Source organism: Ascaphus truei, chromosome 4, assembly GCF_040206685.1.
Source record: "Ascaphus truei isolate aAscTru1 chromosome 4, aAscTru1.hap1, whole genome shotgun sequence".
In the NCBI taxonomy this organism is placed as follows: domain Eukaryota; kingdom Metazoa; phylum Chordata; class Amphibia; order Anura; family Ascaphidae; genus Ascaphus; species Ascaphus truei.
The window spans coordinates 354,961,763-354,984,834 of record NC_134486.1 but is presented as its reverse complement, the minus strand read 5'-3'; the positions used below and the strand labels follow the sequence as shown (position 1 = coordinate 354,984,834).

The following is a 23,072-nucleotide window of genomic DNA, read 5'->3' as shown; positions in this document are numbered from 1 at the left end:
CCCTCGGCAATTCCTCTGCTCAGCGCCGGGCACGCCCACGGCCTCCCGCGCGCACACCTGCACCTTCCTCTGGCGCGGTCCACGCGTGTACACGCATTACAGAGCGCGCTCATTCTGCACACTCTTCTTCCTTTCCCCCGGACCTCAGGCTCCGCCCCCGCACGACACACAGGCATACTCAGGTTACCAACAAGACTCACCTGGCTTGTTATGCCTGCACCAATCTGCAGTGTCTCCCTGTAGCTCTTCCTGTCCCGCCTCCATTCCTGATTGGATCTCCCTGCTTTATCTAGCTCCTCTCTGCTCTCAGTCTTTGCTCGACATAGTCTCTGTATGGAAGTACTTCTGGATTCTCTGAGTGTTTTCACAGGTTCTGACATGGCTTGTACGACTACCCCCTCTGGCTCTCGATCTCGGCACTCCTTGGACAACGCTCACTCTGGTAACCCCTGAACACGGCTTGGACTACAACCTATCTCCGCTCTCCACTCCCTGACCTCGGCAAGGCATTCTTCACTCTACCTCTACAACCGGTACCGGCAAGTATTGTCTACCTTACTACACCTGGCCTGGCAACACTTTATACCACACTCCGGACATGCTCCCTTTGCTGTGGAAGCGTGTATTACCACTTCCCCCTTCAGCTCAGGGGATGGGTCTGGTCTGCGGGCAGCACCAGCGTAACAATCTGGAGCCTACAGCAAATGGAGGCGCTGCACTGCTAGAGAACCATGTGGGTAATGTACCCCAGAAACCTGATCCTGTGTCCCCATTACCACCGGCGGACAGCTCAACCCTCCCGTTACCAGCAGGTACCATGCACCACACGACCAGTAATGGTAGAATCTCCCAGGGGGTGGGGGAAACACTGTTTGCTCTGTCTGCTTGGACATTAATTATGGTGCCATCATTAATCAAATAGAAATAAGTAGCTGATGTTTGAATCCAGTGTTCCAAACAAAAAAAGTGGTACAGCTTAACCCCGTTGTGAACAGTTTGTTGTCTCCCGGGTGCTCGGGTTTGGCACATTGCGGATCGGATAGACATATTGTTGGAGGGGGTCTGGGATTGAAAGTGGTGCAGGAAGGAGGGGTTTGGGTTTTTAGAGCACTGGGACTCTTTTTCTGAGAGGTGTCATCTATATTCTAGGGACGGATTATACCTCAATGAAGAGGGATCTTCTGTGCTAGGGGGGAGAATGCTAAAAAGGTTGGAGGAGATTTTAAACTAGGATGGAGGGTAGGGGAATTAAACAGATAATGAACTAAATGGAATAGATGAGGATACAAGGTGGTATGGAGGTAAAATGGGGGCAAGTGCGAGTTTGACAAGCAGTGAGACACCCATAGTAAATACAGATAATACTAGAAAACTTCTAAAGACTAAACCAAGTGGGCGCAGAAAGGAAGGAGCAGATAAGATAATATTACAGGCTGAAAAAAAACTTAAATGCATGCTTGCTAATGCAAGAAGCCTGACAGATAAAATGGGGGAGCTTGTATTAATAGCTGCAAGGGAGCAGAATGATATCATACAGTAGGCATTACTGAAACATGGTGGGATGAAACTCATGACTGGACAGTTAATTTAGAGGGTTATTCCCTTTTTCGGAAGGATCGAACAAATAGAAGGGGAGGTGGAGTATGTCTATATGTTAAACCAGATCTAAAACCTATTATAAGGGATGATATTTATGAAGGGAATTATAAAAATGTAGAGACTTTGTGGATAGAAATTAGTAGTGGAGGTAAAAGTATAAAGAAAATGTTTGTGGGAATATGCTATAAACCACCAAATATCTGTGAGATTGAGGAAGCTAAAATACTTTTGCAAATGGAGAAGGTATAAAACTGGGTCATGTTTGCATAATGGGAGATTTTAATTATCCAGACATAGACTGGGGCAATGAGATTAGCATTACAACAAAAGGAAACAGGTTTTTGGGGTGCTTAAAGACAATTATATGACCCAAATTATTGAGGAACCAACCCGGAGAAGGGCAGTACTGGATTTGGTCATATCAAACAATGTAGAAGTAATAACAAATATTCAAGTCCTGGAACATTTGGGTAACGGATCATAACATTGTCTCTTTTGAAATAAATTATCAAAAACAGATTATTTGGGTTCAACAAAGACCTTAAACTTTAGAAAGGCAGATTTTAATCAACTGAGGTCTAATCTACAAGTAATACACTGGGATGATGTTTTTGCAGGGAAAAATGTAGTAGATAAATGGGCAGTCTTTAAAACATTGTTAGAAAAGCACACTTATCAGTGTATACCCTTGGGTAATAAGTATAAAAGAAATAAGTCAAAACCAATGTGGCTAAATAAACAGATAGGGGAGGAAATGGGCAAGAAGAGGAAGGCGTTTAGATTCTTTGTCAGAAGGGATGGAGACATCGTATCAGAATTATAAGGAATGTAACAAAAATTGCAAAACGGCAATGAAATTAGCAAAAATGGATAATGAAAAAAGGATTGCAATAGAAAGTAAGGTCATCCCTAAAATGTTCTTTAAGTACCTTATTAACAAACAAATGAGAAAAGAAAATATAGGACCCTTTCAGTGTGAGATGGGTAGGCAGATTATTGGAGAAAAGGATAAAGCAGAGGTATTAAACAAATTCTTTGCCTCTGTGTTTACCAGGGAAGAATCAAGTTCAATAATAGTGCCGCAGGAGGAAGCCACAACCTCCATATTAATTAACAATTGGTTAACTGAGGAAGAAGTTCATAAGCGACTTGAAAAAATTAAAGTAAATAAGGCACCTGGCCCCGAAGGCATACATCCAAGAGTTCTCAAGGAGTTACGCTCAGTAATAGCCAAACCATTATATTTAATATGCAAGGACTCCATTTCCACAGGCTCAGTACCACAAGGTTGGCGTAAAGCAGATGTGGTGCCTATATTTAAAAAGGGAGCTAGATCACAACCGGGGAATTACAGACCTGTAAGCCTGACTTCATTAGTGGGGAAACTACTTTAAGGTTGAATACAGGATAATATTCAGGAATACCTAATGGAAAACAAAATTATTAGTAATAGTCAGCACGGATTTATGAAGGATAGATCATGCCAAACTAACCTTATTTGTTTCTTTGAGGAGGTGTAACAGGGGATTTATCCCTGTTCAGGTAACGTGCCTCTAATCCAGTAGTGTGGTGGTTAACTGCTGGTAGTCAATTAACAAACACCACCTGCCTGATTAGATTGCTTAGAAAAGCCTGTCGTTGAGACAGGAAGAGAGATTGTGCCTGAAGTCTCACAACTTGTGAGAGTGAACATGGGGACATTTGTCTTGAGCCTGCAAGAACAAACAGCAGTGCTGCTTTCAAGACACAGGGGAAACTTCTAAACCTGAATACTGACAAACCCTGAGGAAAAGGGAGCAACCAGGGACAGAGAAGATTTTCCCTCCAAACCACTACAAACAGATAAGACTTTCATTTATAAGACTTTTTATATCTGTTCATTTCATGCTATATGTTTGGGGCTGGGAGACATGCTTATCTAAAGGGAGTTGTGGACTGCATAGTATTTCACTAGAAATACTCCCAAGTGAATAGAAGCTTTGTTTACCCCTTGTTTGGATGGTTTCCTGATGTTAAGGAAACAGGCGCAATAAAAGCCTTATTTAATTTCACCATAACCAGTCTCCCTTGCATACCTCTGTGACCGTCCGCCTACATATGGTCGTCAGAAGTGGTACGAGAGGGGGTTCTTGAAGTTAGAAGGAACCCGGAGTTTGGCTGTGAATTTTTTTTATGCTTTTTGCCTACAAACAGTCTGAGCAACATAAACAAAAAAAATCTCATGCAGCAGAGACCATAGTTAAAGTGATACACACCCAGGCAGGAAACTTACACTGCACTGAAACTTACAAAACCACAGATGGACTCTTTTCCCCAATCCCAAGAGGAGAGAGAGACTGCTGAAGCAGGTAAACCTTATTTGCCTATCACAATAAAGTGTAATATGGTCATTGAAATAGGGGGTTTGCCTTCCAGCCATAGTCAGGGTTCAAGAAGTGAGTTAGCCCTTAAAAGGGATAGGCGTTTGTTGTTTTCAAATGTTTAGCTGAAGCAGTGAATACAGATGGTGACCTATGAGCAGTACTGATTCTGCAAGTAAAGGCTGCCACACCGCATAGGACTACCAGTTGTGAATGGAGTATATGCAGAAAAATGTGAAAATTGATGCAAGACTGTGCTGAAGCAGGGGAATTTTCAGTAAACAAGTGCTGAGGGTAAAATTGCCTACTATAAAAAAGGAATTGCTGAGCTGTGTAAAAAGTATCCCAAAGTGTGAAGAGTGAATGTCATAATACCCAAAGTTGAGACTGAACTCAAGCAGAAAACCACATTATTTGGCTGAAGCAGAGAGATTGCACCTAGCAAGTAAATGGTGTAAAGAAAATAGAAGTTTTTACCTAGCAACTGCACATCCAGTATACCTAAAGAGAGAGAATGCATGCACAGTACTGCTGATATTGTAAAACTTACCCAAGAAAAAGTAAAAAGTCTACAGAGATGCCTGTGAGAGCCACGACCTCTACAAGCAAAATATGCCCACCTGTAAGACTACCACAATTGGGGGTTCTAGCAAATACAGTGGCAACAGCTGCAATAGCGCCTCCTGCGGTCAGGAAGAAAACTACACCTGAGAGCCCCAAAATGGAGGACAAGATGCAGCGTTCCTGTAATGAACCCTACCCCACGGAAGAGTGGCCCTTCCAGTCCAATGAGGAGGAAGACATCTCTTACGGGGAACCCGAACCGAGTCACACCCACAAAACACCCCAAGAATGGTGGGGGTGCCTGAACTCGGCACGAACAGAAAAGACCGCTCTCTATGATGATGAATATGGTCGACAGGAGAAAGAGCGGGAGCAGCAGATCACCCAATATTTCTGTCAGCTAAAGCAACTGCAAGAAAAGCCTGGCGAATATAATGAAGCTGCTGAAGTATAAAATAAAGGAGACCCCAGTATTCCTGATGGGACGGAGTCATCCAAAACAAAAAGGCGGAAAAAGAAAAACGGTTCTTCACTTACCGTGGAAGGAACAGACACGTCCGCAGATCCTGTGGAGGAAAAGGGGGACCGAGTTGCCCTGCAGCCTAGAGAAAATGGAGAATTCGTCCCGCGGTTAACCGAATATCCAGAGGGCCCAAGGCAGAAGTCGTGTACCCCAAAGAAGTGTCTGTCCGGTGCCATCAGTGAGGAACCCTCAACCAACCATCCCAGGGAAGTGGAGCCGGAACCAGTGAGTGACGATCCCTTGACGAGCCCTGAAGATGCCCTGAAAAATGCCAGGCGTGACTGTGATATGCTCCGTGAACAATTGAAACAAAAGGAAGATGGTTACACAGAGCTACAGAAAAATAACGTGAGGCTACAGAAAGATGTGCTCACAATTTACTCTTTGGCCAGGACAGAATTGGACGATCTCAAGACTGAGCTAGATACTGCAAACACTACTATTTCCGCCATGGATGAAAAGCAGAGCCAATCTGATAAAATGATGGCTAAGCTGAAGCGGAAATATGAGGAGGCACTAAAGCAGATGACAGTCTTTCAGCAAGAGGTTCACACTCTTCGCGTAGAGCTGAATGCCTCACAACAGGAGGTCAACAGTGTCCGGACAGAGGTGGACGTATCTCAGAAAGAGGTTCAGACACTCCGCAGAGCACTGGATGCCTCACATCATGATACCAACAGCTGCTGCACAGACCTGGAAGTCTCCAGAAAGGAACTACACAGTCTCACTGAGGAGCTGGACATATCTAAAGAAACGATTGTCAATCTTAAGACAGGTCTCAAAATCTCTGAAGGAGCTTCAGACCCTCAACCTAGAGAAGGAAGTCTCATGCCAGGAGACTGTCATTCTCAAAGCAGATGTGCGTAAATGGAAGGAGGACTGCAAGGAGGCCCTGAATAGTACAGAGACTGAAAAAGGAGAAAATTTAAGATTAAAAAGAGAAAACTTAAAACTGGAAGAAAATTTTCATTTGACAGACGAAGTCAAGGAAAAGAATGAAAAGCTACACGAGCTTAAGGAAAGAAATAGACTGTTGGAAGGTGAGAAGTTGAAGCTGAGCACCGACTGCAGAACAAACTGCAAGGTCTGCGTAAGCACCTCCAGATGTCCGAGGAGAAGCAGCGAACTCTGCAGGAAGACAATCTACAGGCTGTTAAAGAAATACAAGTGCTGCAGGAACGTCTGATTACCCAGTATGTCCCCGCAAAGCAGCATGAGAAACTGAAGGCTACCCTGAGCATCACCAAAGAATCGCTAAAGGCCAAGCTTAGAACCCAGGTAACTCGGCACAAAAGGGAGCACAAGAAGGTCCAGAAACTGAAACAAGTAACTGTGGCCCAAGCAAAGAAGTTCATAGTGCTTCACAATGCAATAAAAATGTTGAAGCAAGCTCAGAGAAAGCAAAGCATGCAGATAAATTCCCTGAGAAGAGACTTGCAAGACGCACTCAAAAAACAAGGATCTCTCGCGGATGAGATAAAAGTTCTACAAGGACAAGTATTGACCCTGACTAAGCGTCAGTATCCCACAGCCACAAAATCCCATGAAGACAAGGGTGCAGTGAGAGCTGGGAATACCGCTCGTCTGAAAGACAAGGTTGCAAAATTTGAACCACCTAAACAAGCACTAGCAAAACCTTCAGCCACCCAAAAGGCAATAAAAGAAGGTACACGTGCTGAATCAAAACCAGAAGAATCCTTAGCTGATGAAGCTGAAAAGATGGGACATTCTCTGGAAGTGGGTGTGGAATTGCAACTTAATCCCAAAGAGGCTGAACTAGCAACCTCGTTGAGTGGGAAAAGGGCAGAGAGACAGCTTCAAGAGCAGAAAACTCAAAGGGCTGTTTTTAAACACTCTGCAACTGCTGCCATACAGTCTGCCTACAATAAGACAAGCACCTGACGCGAGGGAAATCTCATGACCGCACACATAGCAAAAAGACTATACTTAGAAAAAGTCCTCCTCGAGCGACTGAGGAGTGCTGATCTCAAGCACCTTCGGGAGGAGACACGAATAAACTGGAGAAAGGGCTCCAATCCCAGCGGGAGTGAGGGTTCTCTTCCTCCATCCACTCTCATTCAAGTCACAGAGATATCTAGAATGAGAGTGGAAGGATGGGCTTTGGCCGTGGCAAGCCCAAGCTTCCCACAAACAGGGGAGGTATGTAACAGGGGAGTTATCCCTGTTCAGGTAACGTGCCTCTAATCCAGCAGTGTGGTGGTTTACTGCTGGTAGTCAATTAACAAACACCACCTGCCTGATTAGATTGCTTAGAATAGCCTGTCTTTGAGACAGGAAGAGAGATTGTGCCTGAAGTCTCACAACTTGTGAGAGTGAACATAGGGACATTTGGCTTGAGCCTGCAAGAAGAAACAGCAGTGCTGCTTTCAAGACACAGGGGAAACTTCTAAACCTGAATGCTGACAAACCCTGAGGAAAAGGGAGCAACCAGGGACAGAGAAGATTTTCCCTCCAAACCACTACAAACAGACTTATATACAAACTTATAATTTCATTTATAAGACTTTTTATATCTGTTCATTTCATGCTAAATGTTTGGGGCTGGGAGACATGCTTATCTAAAAGGAGTTGTGGACTGCATAGTATTTCACTAGAAATACTCCCAAGTGAATAGAAGCTTTGTTTACCCCTTGTTTGGATGGTTTCCTGATGTTAAGGAAACAGGCGCAATAAAAACCTTATTTAATTTCACCATAACCAGTCTCCCTTGCATACCTCTGTGAGCGTCCGCCTACAGGAGGTAAGTAGGAATTTAGACCAGTGTAATACAGTTGATGTGGTCTACTCAGATTTTGCAAAGGCTTTTGATATGGTTTCACACAAGAGGTTGTTGTACAACATAAAGAAAATTGGACTCGGTAATAATATATGCACCTGGGTTGAAAACTGGTTAAAGGACAGACAACAGAGGGTTGTCATAAATGGAACTTTTTCTGGTTGGGCTAAAGTCATTAGTGGAGTACCTCAGGGATCGGTACTGGGACCCCTGCTTTTTAACTTGTTTATTAATGACCTTGTGGTTGGCATCGAGAGCAAAGTCTCCATCTTTGATGATGATACTAAATTGTGTGAGGTAATAGAATCAGAGCAGGATGTAATTTCTCTTCAGAAGGACTTGGAGAGACTGGAAACGTGGACAGGTAAATGGCAGGTGAGGTTTAATACAGATAAATGTAAGGTTATGCATTTGGGATGCAAGAATAAAAAGGCGAATTACAAATTAAATGGGGATAAATTGGGGGAATCCTTGATGGAGAAGGATTTAGGAGTGCTTGTAGACAGCAGACTTAGCAATAGTGCCCAAAGTCATGCAGTAGCTGGAAAGGCAAACAAGATCTTATTTTGCATCAAACGGGCAATGGATGGAAGGGAAGTAAACATAATTATGCCCCTTTACAAAGCATTAGTAAAACCTCACCTTGAATATGGAGTACAATTTTGGGCACCGATCCTAAGAAAATTCATTATGGAACTAGAGAGAGTGCAGAGAAGAGCCACCAAATTAATAAAGGGGATGGACAATCTAACTTATGAGGAGAGGCTAGCTAAATTAGATTTATTTACATTAGAAAAGAGGCATCTAAGAGGGGATATGATGACTATATGCAAATATATTCGGGGACAATACAAGGAGCTTTCAAAAGCACTATTCATCTCAAGGGCAGTAATAAGGGCTCGGGGCCATCCCTTTAGATTGGACGAAAGGAGATTTCACCAGCAACAAAGGAAAGGGTTCTTTACAGTAAGGGCAGTTAAAATGTGGAATTCATTACCCATGGAGACTGTGATGGCAGATACAATAGATTTGTTAAAAAAAGGTTGGACATCTTTTTAGATAGGAAAGGTATACAGGGATATACCAAATAAGTATACATGGGAATGATGTTGATCCAAGGATTAATCCAATTGGCAATTCTTGGAGTCAGGAAAGAATTTATTTTTCCCCTTATGAGATATCATTGGATGATATGACTCTGGGATTTTTTGTTTGCCTTCCTCTGGATCAATAAGTAAGTATAGATATAGGATAAAGTATCTTTTTTCTAAATTTAGCATAGGTTGAACTTGATGGACGTACGTCTTTTTTCAACCTCATCTACTATGTAGCTATGTAACGCGGTGCTCGGGTCCACCCAACGCGATTGCGTTATAATCGTATTTTGGGGGAAAATGGCCGCGATCAGGAGTTCTGCGTCCGCTGGAGGGGGAGAGCTGGGATAACTCTCTCAGCTGTCCCAAACCCGGAGGCACAGTGGCACCCCAACGCAGGACTTACCTGGTATCAGCTCTCTCCTCTCGTGTGTGTGTGTGTGTGTTTGTGTGTGTGAAATCTTAAATAACACTGTAAACTGATTTTTCTCTCTCACTGGAATAGAAGGAAAAGGAAATATGTTTTTTCCATTCTGCTAATGCCTCTGACCATAGAGTAAACAGTGTATGTAGCAATGAGCAGCAGCATTGGCTTTATCCACGGCACTCACTTAGGCTTAATTTGTGTGTGCAATGTTTTGTTTAGTTTAGAACAAAGCCCCACCAAAAAGCGCTTAATTCCCTTTTGCCTGCTTTCATGATTGTGTGCTCTTGCTGCCGGCGCTCCCCTCCCCCCCCTCCTCCTCGGCGTCAAATGACCCCACGGGGTCACGTGACATCGCGTTGCCATGGCGACATGACATCACATGACTCTGCAGTGTCATTTGACGCCGAAGCCAAGGAGGAGGGGTGGTGCGCCAGAAGCAAGAACACAGAATCAAGAAAAGCAGACAAAAGGAAATTAAGAAAGGTAGGAGATCTTCTGCTTAAATCGGGAGCCACGCTCAAACCGCGTTATAAGCGGATCCATGTTGTTGCGGACCACGCTTTAACGGGGTTGAGCTGTACCTTAATTTTTCACACGATCCAATATAATATAAGAGGCATTTTAAGGGTGATTGAATATTTATAAGGAAGTCAATTACACGATTAAGTTGTTTAAAAAAGCTGGTTTGGTTTGGACCAGCTACTGTATGTTCAACTGGCCACTTAAAGCGTCAGATCAAGCAATATCCTACATGTGTTTTTATTTTTTAAACAAATCAGTTCTGTACTATGAGAAAATAATTGTATTTTTTTTCTTTTCAAAAACAGCTCTAAATGACATTTTTTATGTATTATAATAGAGCAAGCATTTTTTGTTTCTATAGCAACCATTTACAAAGTCACATCCCCTTCTTCTTCTGAAACAGGCTCTGTCACACCCCTTTTTGAGCCCTGAACTCTCTCTAGCAGTGCACCAATTGTATCTTGTGACTGCCTGGTTACATGATCTCCCAACCAGAACTTTGCATCTTTGGTTCTCTTCTGCTGCACTGACAGCCATTTAGTGAACCCCCAAGCCGAATCTTCACCGATCGATCACAGGAGAACAGATTGATTGGCAACTTAGCTAATTACTTATTCTGTGGATTATATTGATACACATATTAAAGGGGGGAAAAACGCAGGTTGGACTGCTTCTTTAAGATATAAAATCATTCAAAGCAGCAGAAGCAATTGTATGAGAATTCTGTCCATCTTTGATACATTAGTGATGATGAGGTAATGTGTTTATTAAAGGCACCGGTGTTTATCAAAGGGATATTTTGCGGTTAACACATGCTTTCACAGGCATAAACGCTTTTGACTTAAATTGCGGCGTAGAGACCACAAACCCTGCATCACTGATGATTGCCGTCCATACAATTGGGAGATATTGATCCAGTTCCTGTTTTGCCATTGGGAGATATTGATCCAGTTCCTGTTTACTATCTCTGATCCCAGTCCTTCTAACTTCACACTACTCTGACATCTTAATAACCAATTGATATTTAAAGAACCAGGGACGTACTGTTAACTTTTGATGACATGGAGGTAGGTTGGGCATACATAATCCAATTCATATACATAGATTTATTTTTCCTTTGACATATTTTCAAGGGTAGATTAAATCTGCAGACCAAGCAATATCCTACGTGTGGTTTTAAAAAAAAATTGAATAAATCAATTCTTTCCTATGAGAAAATACTTGTAGCATTTTTTTCCCAACTCAATGACATTTTTAATGTATTACAATGTAACAAGCCTTTTTTATTTCTATAGCAACTATTTACAAAGTCACAGATACTGATTCAATACTGCTCTGCTGCCATTTAGTGAACCCCTGAGCCGAATCTTTGCCAATTAATCACAGGAGAACGAATTCATTGGCAATTTAGCTTATTAGTTATCATTGTGTGCATTGTATTGATGCACATATTAAAGGAGGGACAAAACCCGGCAGCTTTGACTGCTGCTTTAAAGGATTGCAATATATGGTAATAGAAACTACACAATTCATTAAAACAGACAAAATACATACTTACTTAGGCCTCGATCCACTACAGGCGTGCTAAACTTTAGCACACCTTTACTCCCATTCATATGAATGTAAGATGAGGCATGCTAAAGTTTACCACGCTTTTGTGGATCTGACCTTAATCTTCAGGGTTTTTTTTAATTATAAAATGGATTATATGAATTTAGCTAATTTAGAGATCATTGTTATTATTTGATCATATGTTTCATTTGTATAATTATTAGTTATTGTATTATTATTGGTATCTAATTTGATCATACATACACACATTGCACCAGTTAGTGCGAACCTGTTACTAAAATTTCACAAGTCCGCCGAACCGGTGCTTAATTCTCTTACCTGTCCGGGCGGGTGGCAGGCGGCATCTACCAGCATCTCTTCTCTGCATATCTTGTCAATATGGCCGTGCGGCGTCAAATAGCGCCGCGTTGCCATGCCGATGGGAATGCCACGTGACGCAACCGCATATTGTGACATCCATTGCTATAGCAACGCGGTGCCATGTGACGCCGCGTAGCCATTTTGAGAAGATTTGCAGGGGGAGCATGCTGGTAGATGCCGCCCGCCACCCGCCCAGGTGAAGGTAAAAGCCGGTTATTAAAATTTTTGAATCCAACCACTGCATATAATGTGTTATATGTTTATCCTAGAATATACGTGCAGCCAGATACTTTTTAGGTTTTTGAACATAATACTGTGTAGGCAGGTCCCCCCTGGGTTCCCCTCTGGGCTTCCCTTTTAGGCCTCTTACCTCCCGTTTGGTGGCGGGAGTATGCGGCTGAAGCGGGAGCCGCTCCGGTGCGGCATGAGGGTCAGTAGGCGCTGCAAAGGCTGGAGAGAGTGAGGGGAGGTGATCGGGTGCTGCCCGTGCATCCGGTGAGTGATGGGGGCATTCAGGATGGCGAGCGGGTCGCCGGAGGTCCTCGGCGGTGTCCGTTTCAGGGCGCCGCCATGTTTGTATACATGCACAGTGATGTTAGCGCATGCGCAGTGTCCCCCTGATCGCGGCAGTCATGTTTGTTCACCTTGCGCATGCGCAGTGGACATCCTGAAGCGGCGGCCATTACAAACAGAGGTCCGCAGGGGAACTACAACTCCCAAGATCCTGGGATGGACGGATGACGTGGCACGGCTCAGCCAATAAGGCTGCTTTATTTAGAGCAGTTAGGACAGTTAGAACAGTTAGGCAGTTGGAGCCAGGACAGAGCAAGGGAAGGTAGGGTCTTGGTGTCAGTGGCATCCAGACTAGGCCAGATTAACCCTTTAGGTCCAAGATAGGCCTTCTCACCTAATCAGATGGTGGCTGCTACAGGGAAACCCCTAACTAGGGGGCATTTCCCCTGTAGCTGTATACAGTTAGTGTATAGAGCCATTTGTAGATGCCGCACAGCAATTTGCGGACTGTTGCCTGGGTCAGGACCACCACCGCATTATCATAGACTATCAAAGGTGAGAGACCCTCCTACTGAAGTTCACCCCACGCAGAGGTGGAAGCTTCGCTGACATCACCGTCGCTGGATCAGCGGATCCCTTTTGTTCTTTCGGCCATACCCGGGTGCTGGAGCACCTGGGCAGGTACCTCACAACGCGCACCAACTATAACACTTTCAGTTACTGTGGCAAGCGCTGTCTCACACATTGGGTGGGTTGGCTCTTGTGGACCCCAGGGGCACCTCAGTACTTTGGGGAAATCCCATCAGGGGTGGACACTATGGTTGGAGGGCATGGTGGGGCTATGGCCGTGCGAGGCCTATATTATATGTGGGTTAATGATATATCTAGTTGTACCTGTGTTCAGTAAACTGTTATTAAATACAAGTGTGTGATCTTATTGCATTGGGTCCTGTGAAGGGGTTATCTGCGCTGCCAGGATCCCTCACAGGTGGAAGCGCTGTCACCAGGTGGATCAGGTACACCCCAGGCTCCCAGCAGCTGAGGATCAAGCATCCTGTGAGCCGCAGGTAAAGCACCACACACTCAGTAGCCGCCACATTTCCCATAGGGTGGGGGGAAAAGCGCTACAACTGCAAAATATTTTTAGCTGTCTGCATCCTACTCCATGGAAGATGGTTAAATACTTTTTTCTCCTTTTGTTTACAGGAAAATAAAATAGTAACATATGAACACCTGTGGCTAAAGATCACCAATCCCTTCTTCACGTCACCACTTTGATCTCACTGTCTCTGCCTCACCGTGCATCACAACGCGTCAGCAGGCAATCTGTCCCTCCCCGCTCACCGTAGGGCTCCACTCTGCCTGCTGTGAGTGGCTTTCTGTGACGTCCAATGGCAGCGGACATCAGCAAGGCTTCAGTCAATAGAAAGCGGCGGAGGCGGGGCGACAGGATAGAGGCGGTGACGTTACAGAGTGAGCAGTGGACCCTGGCATGCAGCGGTGAGAGGATAGTGTTATTATCACCGGGCTGCCCGGCTCACGGAGAGGTGCAGTAATGCGCTGCTCTCGTGCTGCTGCTCTCGTGCTGCTGCTCTCGTGCTAATCTCACAGTACAGGGAATAAGAGGGAAGTGCTGGGTAGTGGGAGGGCCACGTGGTGGGGGTATTATTATTATTGGGTTCCAGGATTGCACATTTAAAGCAGAGCGGTACATGATGAAGTATGTGGGGCCCACTCTAGGCATTGAACAACCTGTAACATAAAAGTACATTGGCTCCGCCAACTGTTTCCATGAACCTGCAATGGTAAATGGGTTTGACGTATGTGTGACTTATTATTAACACCATACCCCACTGCCCGTTAATGTGTCATTGGGTTGCAGCTGTCTCTTGGTTATCAACCTGTTTATTTTATTTTTTGCCATCATGACAAAGCAACAGAAGCGCCACATTTTTACCAGTTTGTCAAAGTATCTACACCCATACCTATGTTACAACTAGAGCTACAATGTAGGTCATTATTGCTGTTTAAAGCCGCAGTGTCACTGATAGCCCTTTCATTTTGTATATTTCCTTTAAAGAGCTCTTGCAGTGGATTTTTTTTTAATATGTATTTTTAAATCTAAGGCTCTGTTAGGGACCTGTGAACAGTTTAAAACATTAAGTGCCTGGGTGGTAAAAATGGAGCGCGTTCTGAGGTTATAGCAAGATTATACAGTACTAGTATATTATCTTTTATCTGTGCATGCAATGTCTTGTGTATAATGTATACCCTGTTCACTTATGTAACCATGTATTATTTGTCTTCACTCTATGCCCAGGACATACTTGAAAACGAGAGGTTAATCTCAATGTATTACTTCCTGGTAAAACATTTTATAAATAAAATAGTATTGTGTTTAAACTCAGGCTTTTGGGGAGATTGCTGCTTTAACTCTATAGATATTTTATTAGGTAAATGTTTATCTTAATTCCAGTTCCTACAATAATGTGTGGCTTAGATTCGAAGCCACAGAGGTATGGAGTAGATTCTACAAGTGACAATCATACAAGAGGTTGTGAACCCCCAGTCTGAGATCAGCCTGTTCATTTCTCTTCTTGTGCTTTGTTGGGTGTCTCTCTTGTAGTCAGGTGGGTCAGTTCGCTTCTGCATGTGGGCGATGCTAAGGCTCCCGTCTGCTTCCTTCTCTTCTGCTCGCTTCATGTGTGCAGCAGTTGGCGGTGTGCATAGTGCTCTGGACAGGATGTTTTACGCTGTGAGGACTGGCCGGAAGCCGGGCATCTATAACACATGGTAAGGAGATCTGCGGGTTATCATCATGTGTACCATGTAGGCACAACTACCATGGAATGTAACGGACACATCTTTTCCACTCTGTTTTACAATCTTTTGGGGCCACTAAACTCATAGGGCTAACTAGATGCCAGTGAGGGATGTCAAGAGCAGGCTGTCCAAAGGAAGGTTCCTTTGGTGGGATTCATGCAGTCTGATCCCATGTGATATAATTGTAATTATGCGTCTTTTTTTAAGCGCTGTTTTAATGGGCTTAATTACATCTCCAGAGAAAAGTCGCATGTATTGCATATTCTGTGATACTGTTTATTGGTATTTTCTCTCTTAATTTCTCAGGTGATCAGAAAAGCTATTCTACATATTTAAAAAGAAGGAACATTGAAAGTGTAGATGGCTTAAGATTTAGGCCCTAAATCTTTTAATGCTCCATTTTTGTTCCTTCAGGGATGAATGCAAAGAGCAAGTGATTCGGTTTCCTGCTGCCAGGTACAAGAAATTTGCCACAGAGGAGGATGCAAGAGAATTTGTGGGGAACACCCAGCAAACCCCATCTAACAGTGTAGAAGGTAGGAAACCGTGATAACATAGCTTCTACAGTGGGGGAGTCCCAAAACACCCTGCAAGCCCCTCTGCTTGAAAGGGATTAACTATAACCTTTACTTATAATGGCAATCAATGGAAACCTTTTTGCTGATGCTAATATTAAAGCTGGGATGATCTGAGAAGGAATTGTCAAGTGTTAATGTCACTACTTTTGAAGTGTGTGAACCCAGATAATTGTATCCTTGGTTAACTCACTTTCTCACTTTGCCGCAAGTACCAAAGTTGGATTATAAACCCTATAGGGAAGTGATTTACCCCTGCAAAAAAAAGTTTATTTAATATCAGTTCCAGGACAAGTTTGTTAATGAGATGATCCTTGACACTAATTGAGCCTGGAGAACCGTACAGATGTGGGCAGCTTTCTTCATTCTGTTTCGAGGAAATTCGGCTGTTTCAGCTGGTAACTTCCAGGGCCCTTTGTGCATCTCTGAAGAGACTGAAAAATGTTGCTGAATGCAATAGACCATTTATCATGTATTTGGATTCTCCATACCAACTTGTTTTGTATGCTTAGCTACAAGTTCACCACTATATGAATTCCTCAGTATTCTGAAAAATAATCCATTAGTGTTTAAGAATTTCGCTGGGTATTAAATGATCTCCTTTTCCTCATCGCACGTCTGCTAAATAAAGCATGATCTCGGATCCTTTGATGGACAGATAATGTATAAAAAATGTACCTGAAATTCAGGTCCATACTTTCTAAGCGGTGCTGTTCCATGAAACACCATACAGCCTTTTATCTTAAATGGGCAGTGGGAATAATAGCACTCAGTAAGTATGTGACCTAATCATTTTGACTCCTAAAGCTAGGTCGCTGCTGCAGCCGGCGGCGTGCGCGAACTCGTGCCCGCATCACACCAGCCCCTTACCACATCCCAAGCTGTCCCCGGTGACGCCTCGCTTCCTGGCTCACTGCACACTGTGACGCGTCAGCCAGCAGGGGATACAATAGGATTGTGATCCTGTGCGGCGACGCGTCACATGGTGCGCCAGGGAGCCAATCAGTAACATGTTTATTTTCATGTTACTATTATGGCTGCTCGTAGCTATTAATCGTTGGGGGGGGGGGGGGGGGAAGGGGAAATGCTGCTGGCTGTGTCATGTCGATGCAGAGAATTGCATCTGCCTGGGCTGTAACGGAAGGGGTTGTGTGTGTTTTTTTTTTTTTTTTTTTTAATATATAACTTTTCAATCCCGTGCTAATAATAAAGCAGCCGGAGAAACATCAGGGTTTTTTTGTTGTTGCAAAGCTACCCCCTCCCTCCCCATCATGGCTGTGCCCACCTGACCTGTTTTGGCCACGCCCCCCATGCCTAAACAAACTCCCTACAGACCGCAGATCGCGGTGAAATGCCGTGCACGCACCGCCTGAACGTAAGGCGGGCGCACCGGCGCATGCAGTGGGTTTTTAGCCTAAGGCTGCGTGCCGCGGACCGTGCTCATGCTTGAGTGGTGACGTCACCAACTCTGCAAGCCTGAGCATTCGGGTGTCCGTCAACTTTTTCTGTCAGCGCGAGCGAGGGCGTGGCCAAAACACTGACTGGCGCTGATTGGCTGAGGAGGTCATGTGACCCCTCAGCGTGCCTGAAAGTCAATTTAATTTGTCTCCGCCAGCGCCCATCAACGCGCGCCGCGTGTTTGGACAAATGAAAATTGATTTTGCTGTCCGTACCAAGTGCGGTCAGCTGCAGCGTGGACTCAGCCTTAGGGATATTACAGTGCCAACCTCGCTCCAGCCTAGAAAACGTGTCTTGTTGACTACCTCAATTCAGCAGTATCTACAAGTATATATGTAGTAGGTGACATTGTTTACCCACATATCACAACATATACTATTATAAAACAGGGCCTCAATGGCTGGCCGGACAGTATAGAACTACCCCTTAAGTCGCCATAAGATTCGGTGGCAAGGGTTGGTTCAGAATATCACAACATAGCTTAACCTAGGGAACAATGAAGCCTGCTACATTTGAACTCCTTATATGCGATACACACCGATCCATAGTGTGCTCACTATATATATATATATATATATATATATATATATATATATATATATATATATATATATATATATATATATACACAATCACAACAAGAGAAAAAATATTAGCGCCAACCTATCACTATATAATATCTCTATAAAAATAAAAGGTGATTGTAAAAATAATACAGATAAGAATAAAAAACCTATACTAAGCACAGTGGATAGAATAAAAATGAATGTATAAAACTAATAAAATGCATAAAAAATATACATAAAAAAAGAAAATGTCCAGAAAAGTATATAAAAAATATATACAAATCCCAAGATATTCCAATTGCTATCCAAAAGAGTCTCTGCAGCCCGAATGAAGGGAACACCACTTCCTTGAGGATATCTACTGTGTTTTTGTAGATAGATAGATATATAGATATATATATCTATATATCTCATATTTTACTTGCTGGGTTGATGCAAATCCCTTACAGGAAGATTTATATTAAGTAATTTGGCTCCCTACAGAAAAGGCTGTAATTAACTTGCTTAGAATTAGCATTTATTTATTTTTCACTTGCAATTACAGAATATTGCACTTAAAAAAGGTAACATTACAAATGCTTCTGTCTTCTCACAATGCTAAAAAAAAATAAAAAAAATGATTTCCAAACACGTTTTAGCCGCCTTTGTACGTATCAAAGCTTTGAAACAAGATTTGATCATGTTTGAGGAATCACAAGTCAGATAGGAAGTGATGGGCAAATTATTTTTTTTTAAATTTATTTTTTTGTTCCTTTGAAGAAAAAACAATGACCAATGACTGTTATTGGTATGAAGACCATTTAACAGTATAATATGAATCCCCCTCTCTATTCTGGTCTAAGTGTCAAGCAGGCTTGTTGCACATGTGGGGGACTTGCCCTGAGATTGTTCCATTGCTTGAGACAAATGACCCTCTCCATCCTTTAACTACATACTCTGAGATAAAACGGGGGAAACCATGGTTATATAAAACGATGTAACGTTTTGAATGACAGTCAGATCTGAAAGGGTTTGGGGACTCTTGTTGAATTTGAATGCATCTTAATGTGTTGCATAACTTGTTATCAGTATATAAGTACTGTTGCTGATTTTGTCAATATCTCCTGTTAGTACTTACTTTTTCTTCCCAATGTACATAATATGTGAACCTTTTAGGTTCAGTATCTGGTGGTATCCCTTGAGCAGCAATTATTTCAACTAAGCATTTCCTGTAACTGCTGGTCAGTTTCTCCCAGATTTTGAGGAATTTGGGCCCATTTCTTCTTACAGAACTGCTTCAATTTTGAGGACTTCATTGCATGGATAGCTCACTTCAGGTTCTGCCACAACATTTCTATGAGGTTTAGGTCCGGACTTTGAGTAGGCCATTCTAAAACGTGGAATTTCTTCTTCTGCAGCCATTCTTTTGCAGATCTGCTTGTATGTTTAGGATAATTGTCTTGCTGCATGAACCACTGTTACTTCAGCTCATGGACGGATGGCCTGACATTCTCCTCTAGAATCTTCTGATATAATGCAGAATTCATGGTTGTGTCAGTGATGGCAAGCCGTCCAACTACTGTGGCAGCAGCAAAGCAGCCCCAAACCATCACATTCCCACCACCGTGCTTGACTGATGGGATGAGTTTTTTTGGTTTGAACGCAGTGTTTATTTTTCGACAAACATAACGTTTCTCATTAAGAAAGCTCTCCTTTGACTCGTCTGTCTAGGTAAGATTGTTCCAGAAGTCTTGTGGATCATCGATCTGCTCTGTGGCGAACAACAGTCGGGCAGCAGTGTTCTTTTTAGAGAGCAGTGGTTGCCTCCTGGCTATCCTTCCATGAACACAATTCTTGTTCAGTATTTTTCTGATATGTGAGTCATGAACACTCACATCAGTCAAGGAAAGAGTAGCCTGCAGATTCTTCGATGTTACTCTTGGGTTCTTTGTGACTTCCTGGATTATTTGCCGGTTTGTTCTTGGAGAGATTTAGGTAGTATAGCTGATATACCCGGCGTTGCCCGTGATGTAATGTTCTGCCTCCCTCTCAACTCCCTTCCCCTCCTCTTCACAGCTGTTCAGGCTTCCCCCCCCTTCTCTCCTGACTCCCTCCCTCCCCTCTCTCCTGACTCCCTCTCTCCCCCCCTTCTCTCCTGACGCCCTCTTTCTCCCCCCCGCTACTCTCCTGACTCCCTCTCTCTCCCCCCCTACTCTCCTGACTCCCTCCCCCCCTCTCTCCTGACTCCCTCTCTCCCCCCTCTCTCCTGACTCCCTCTCCCCCCCTCTCTCCTGACTCCCTCTCCCCCCCTCTCTCCTGACTCCCTCTCCCCCCCTCTCTCCTGACTCCCTCTCTCTCCCCCCCCCCTCTCTCCTGACTCCCTCCCTCTCCCCCCCCCCTCTCTCCTGACTGAATACCACCCCCCGCCTGTCCGCTGTGCGCCGCCATCTTACCGGGGGCAGCTGCAGGAGGAAGGAGGTCCTTCCGGAGGTTGCCTGCCCACTGCCTGTCCCCCTGCCGGGGAGGGAGGGAAGTGGGCGTTGGCGGCTGGGGTGCCGCGCTGCGCTTTCCCTCCGTCCGGGAGCCGCTGGGGGGGAGGGAGAGGCACGGGGAGGGAGAGGGATATGGGTGACGTCATAGAGCAACCAATCTGATTGGCCAGAGGCTGAGGACCAATCAGATTCACCGCAGCTAGTACCAACCTTTAGATTTTATATATTAAGATGACGGGTCTTGAACTTTATCCATATGTAGAAATCTCCCACGATCAAGCTGGAACGGAGCACCGCACTCACGAGCAAAATTAGGGCTGAATCATTAAACCGGTTAACTGTTTATTGGGACATCAGAACAATAGTACTGCAGAAGCCAGGTAATCTAATGTGTTTCGAGCATTAACTGTGCTTTGTCAAAGGAGTATCCACATTGATCAAAATGAGGGTTCTAAATACTGGTCTACTCCACAAGCCGCAGGTGTGATGCTGACACCGGACCGCCTGCGGCTTGCGGCGTCGACCAGTATTTAGATCCCTCATTTTGATCAATGTGGATACTCCTTTGACAAAGCACAGTTAATGCTCGAAACACGTTAGATTACTTGGCTTTTGCGGTACTATTTTTCTGATGTCCCAATGAACTGTTTTTTTTTTTTTTTTTACAGTTTAGTGATTCATCCATGATTTTGCTTGCGAGTGCGGTGCTCCGATGTTCCAGCTTGTTTACATGAGATTTGTTTCAATTCGATTTCTCGGAAGCACACCAAGAAGATATTGGAGTGAGTTAGCTCCGTGAGTACTCCCTATCCAAGGGAACTTGGCCTTTTGCTTTTTCCTGTATCATGTGTGAAGTTTCATTGTGAAGACAGAAACTTCCACCAATTGCCTTTAGGAGAGCTAGTCATTATAGACCCATGGAGTTCCGTATGGTTTATTTACCCTACGCTCACATACTCGCATACACTTTTCTCTCCAGGGCTGCAAAAGAAATATACGTACTTCTAACACAGACTACAAGTGTCCATGGATAAATATATACAGGGCTCGACAAATATACTAGCCTGGGGTGGGGGAGGGGTGTCTCCCGGCATTCTCCTGCTTTCCCCTGCAACTTGCGAGTGTCTCCCCTGCAGCTCCTGGGAAAATGGCTGCGAGGCGTCAAGTAACGTCGTGTTGCCATGACAACGGGACTCTACGCGGCGTCAAGTTGCCATAACAGCCGGACACCGTGTGATGGCTTAACGTCACATAGTATCCCGTTGTCATGGCAACACTGTTAGTTGACGCCACGCAGCAATTTTCACAGGAGCTGCAGGGGAGGCACTCGCAAGTTGCAGGAGAATGCCTGAAGATGCCGCAGGTAAGACTCGTGAGGGGGGGGGGGGGGTTAAGAATTTGTCGAGCCCTGCATATATACATATGCTGTACTGACTCCTATGTTCTTTATTCTGATGCCTTAGGCTGTGATTATACCAAAAATCGCCTGTGATGTCTCCTGTAGAGATGCCAAGCGGTGCAAAAACAAGTGTTATACATACCTGAAAACTGCTTATACCAAATACAGCTGTCTCCCCGCTCACTACTGCAAAGGAGACAGTTGAGGAGATGGGCAAATTTGTTTTCAAGCAGTGACTGCCATGTCACATGATGCAGCCACCCAATCACAGTGAAGTTCAGTGCAATAATCATGTTCCTCCAAAATCTAACCAATGAAAAGCCTAGAAAAAAATTACCTCCGTGTCTCATACAAAATACAGTTTTCCTTTATTGAAAACCCATATACAGCTTGAAGAACATACCATATACATTGAAGAACATAGATAATTATTGACTGACTTAATTATTAAAAATAATAATAAAGTAATTTACATTCATTATTTTATTAATAATTAATCTCTATTATGGACAAATCTTCAATGGAAGAATTCATTGGATTGGTATTGGAAAGGCAGGCGTTGTGGTAAAGGAAGTGGCACTGAGCATGTCTCCCCTGCAGTCGCTTGCTAACTCTCTTGTGCATGTGCACATGTAGCTCTGCAGCGTCACTACTTAGGCCTCGGGCATGGTCAGCGCATAGGCGCGCTTACGCTCGGCAGTGGGCCCCTGCAGCCGCAATGAGAGCGGCTTTAGCAGGGGCTCGTAGCTGACACATCAATCTTAGTTTTGGTGCTCACGGGAGCGCAGGGCCGGTCTCGTGAGCGGTTCGCCCAATGAGGACGAACCAGCTCTGTGACGTCACAGGCCCGCCCCCCTCCCCCCGACACGCCCCCCTCCCCCCGACACGCCCCAGACGGCGTGCGAAGTAAGGCCAGGGAAAGCACCCGCTTTCCCTCAGCCTCAGCGCGCCTCCGCACGGCTGCAGTCACCATGGACTCAGCCTCATGAAGCCACAGGAGAGTGCTGCTGCACTGAAGCTCTTGGTATAATCACAGCCTTATATATGCCGTCAGCGCAGAGACAACTTCAATTGGAGAACTAAGGCACGTTCTATAGGGCCGGGCGCGTGCTACGCCGTGCGCGCGGAATTTTAGTTGGCTGATGTCAGCCTTTCTATACAAGGGCTGTGCGCGCGGCGGGGAGCCGGCAGACAGCGGCGAAGATGAGGAAATTCATTTTTTTCGCGCCACTACCGCGTGTGCGTGTGCGTGTGTGTGTGTGTGGTGTGTGTGGTGTGTGGTGTGTACAAATTTAATAAATATATTTCTACCAATGTTTTTTTTATAAATAATAAATGACACATACATACATACATACATACATACATACATACATACATACATACATACATACATACATACAAACAAACACTGCATACTCACACAGTATACATGCAAAAAGCATGCGG

The 23,072-nt window shown here is 44.3% G+C and overlaps 1 protein-coding gene across 5 annotated transcripts in view; it reads left to right on the top strand.

Annotated features, from left to right (window-relative positions):
- Positions 1–13,712: 13,712 nt before the first annotated feature.
- LOC142493746 (ribonuclease H1-like) overlaps positions 13,713–23,072 on the top strand; it is a 37,741-nt gene continuing 28,381 nt past the window's right edge. Inside the window, exons 1-3 of one of the 5 annotated variants that reach the window (XM_075598289.1) lie at positions 13,713–13,831; positions 14,958–15,124; positions 15,569–15,690. In XM_075598289.1, the coding sequence (XP_075454404.1) occupies positions 14,982–15,124; positions 15,569–15,690 (265 nt within the window). In that variant the 5' untranslated portion in view covers positions 13,713–13,831; positions 14,958–14,981. The other 4 variants (XM_075598286.1, XM_075598288.1, XM_075598287.1 and 1 more) reach the window with 4 other exon arrangements.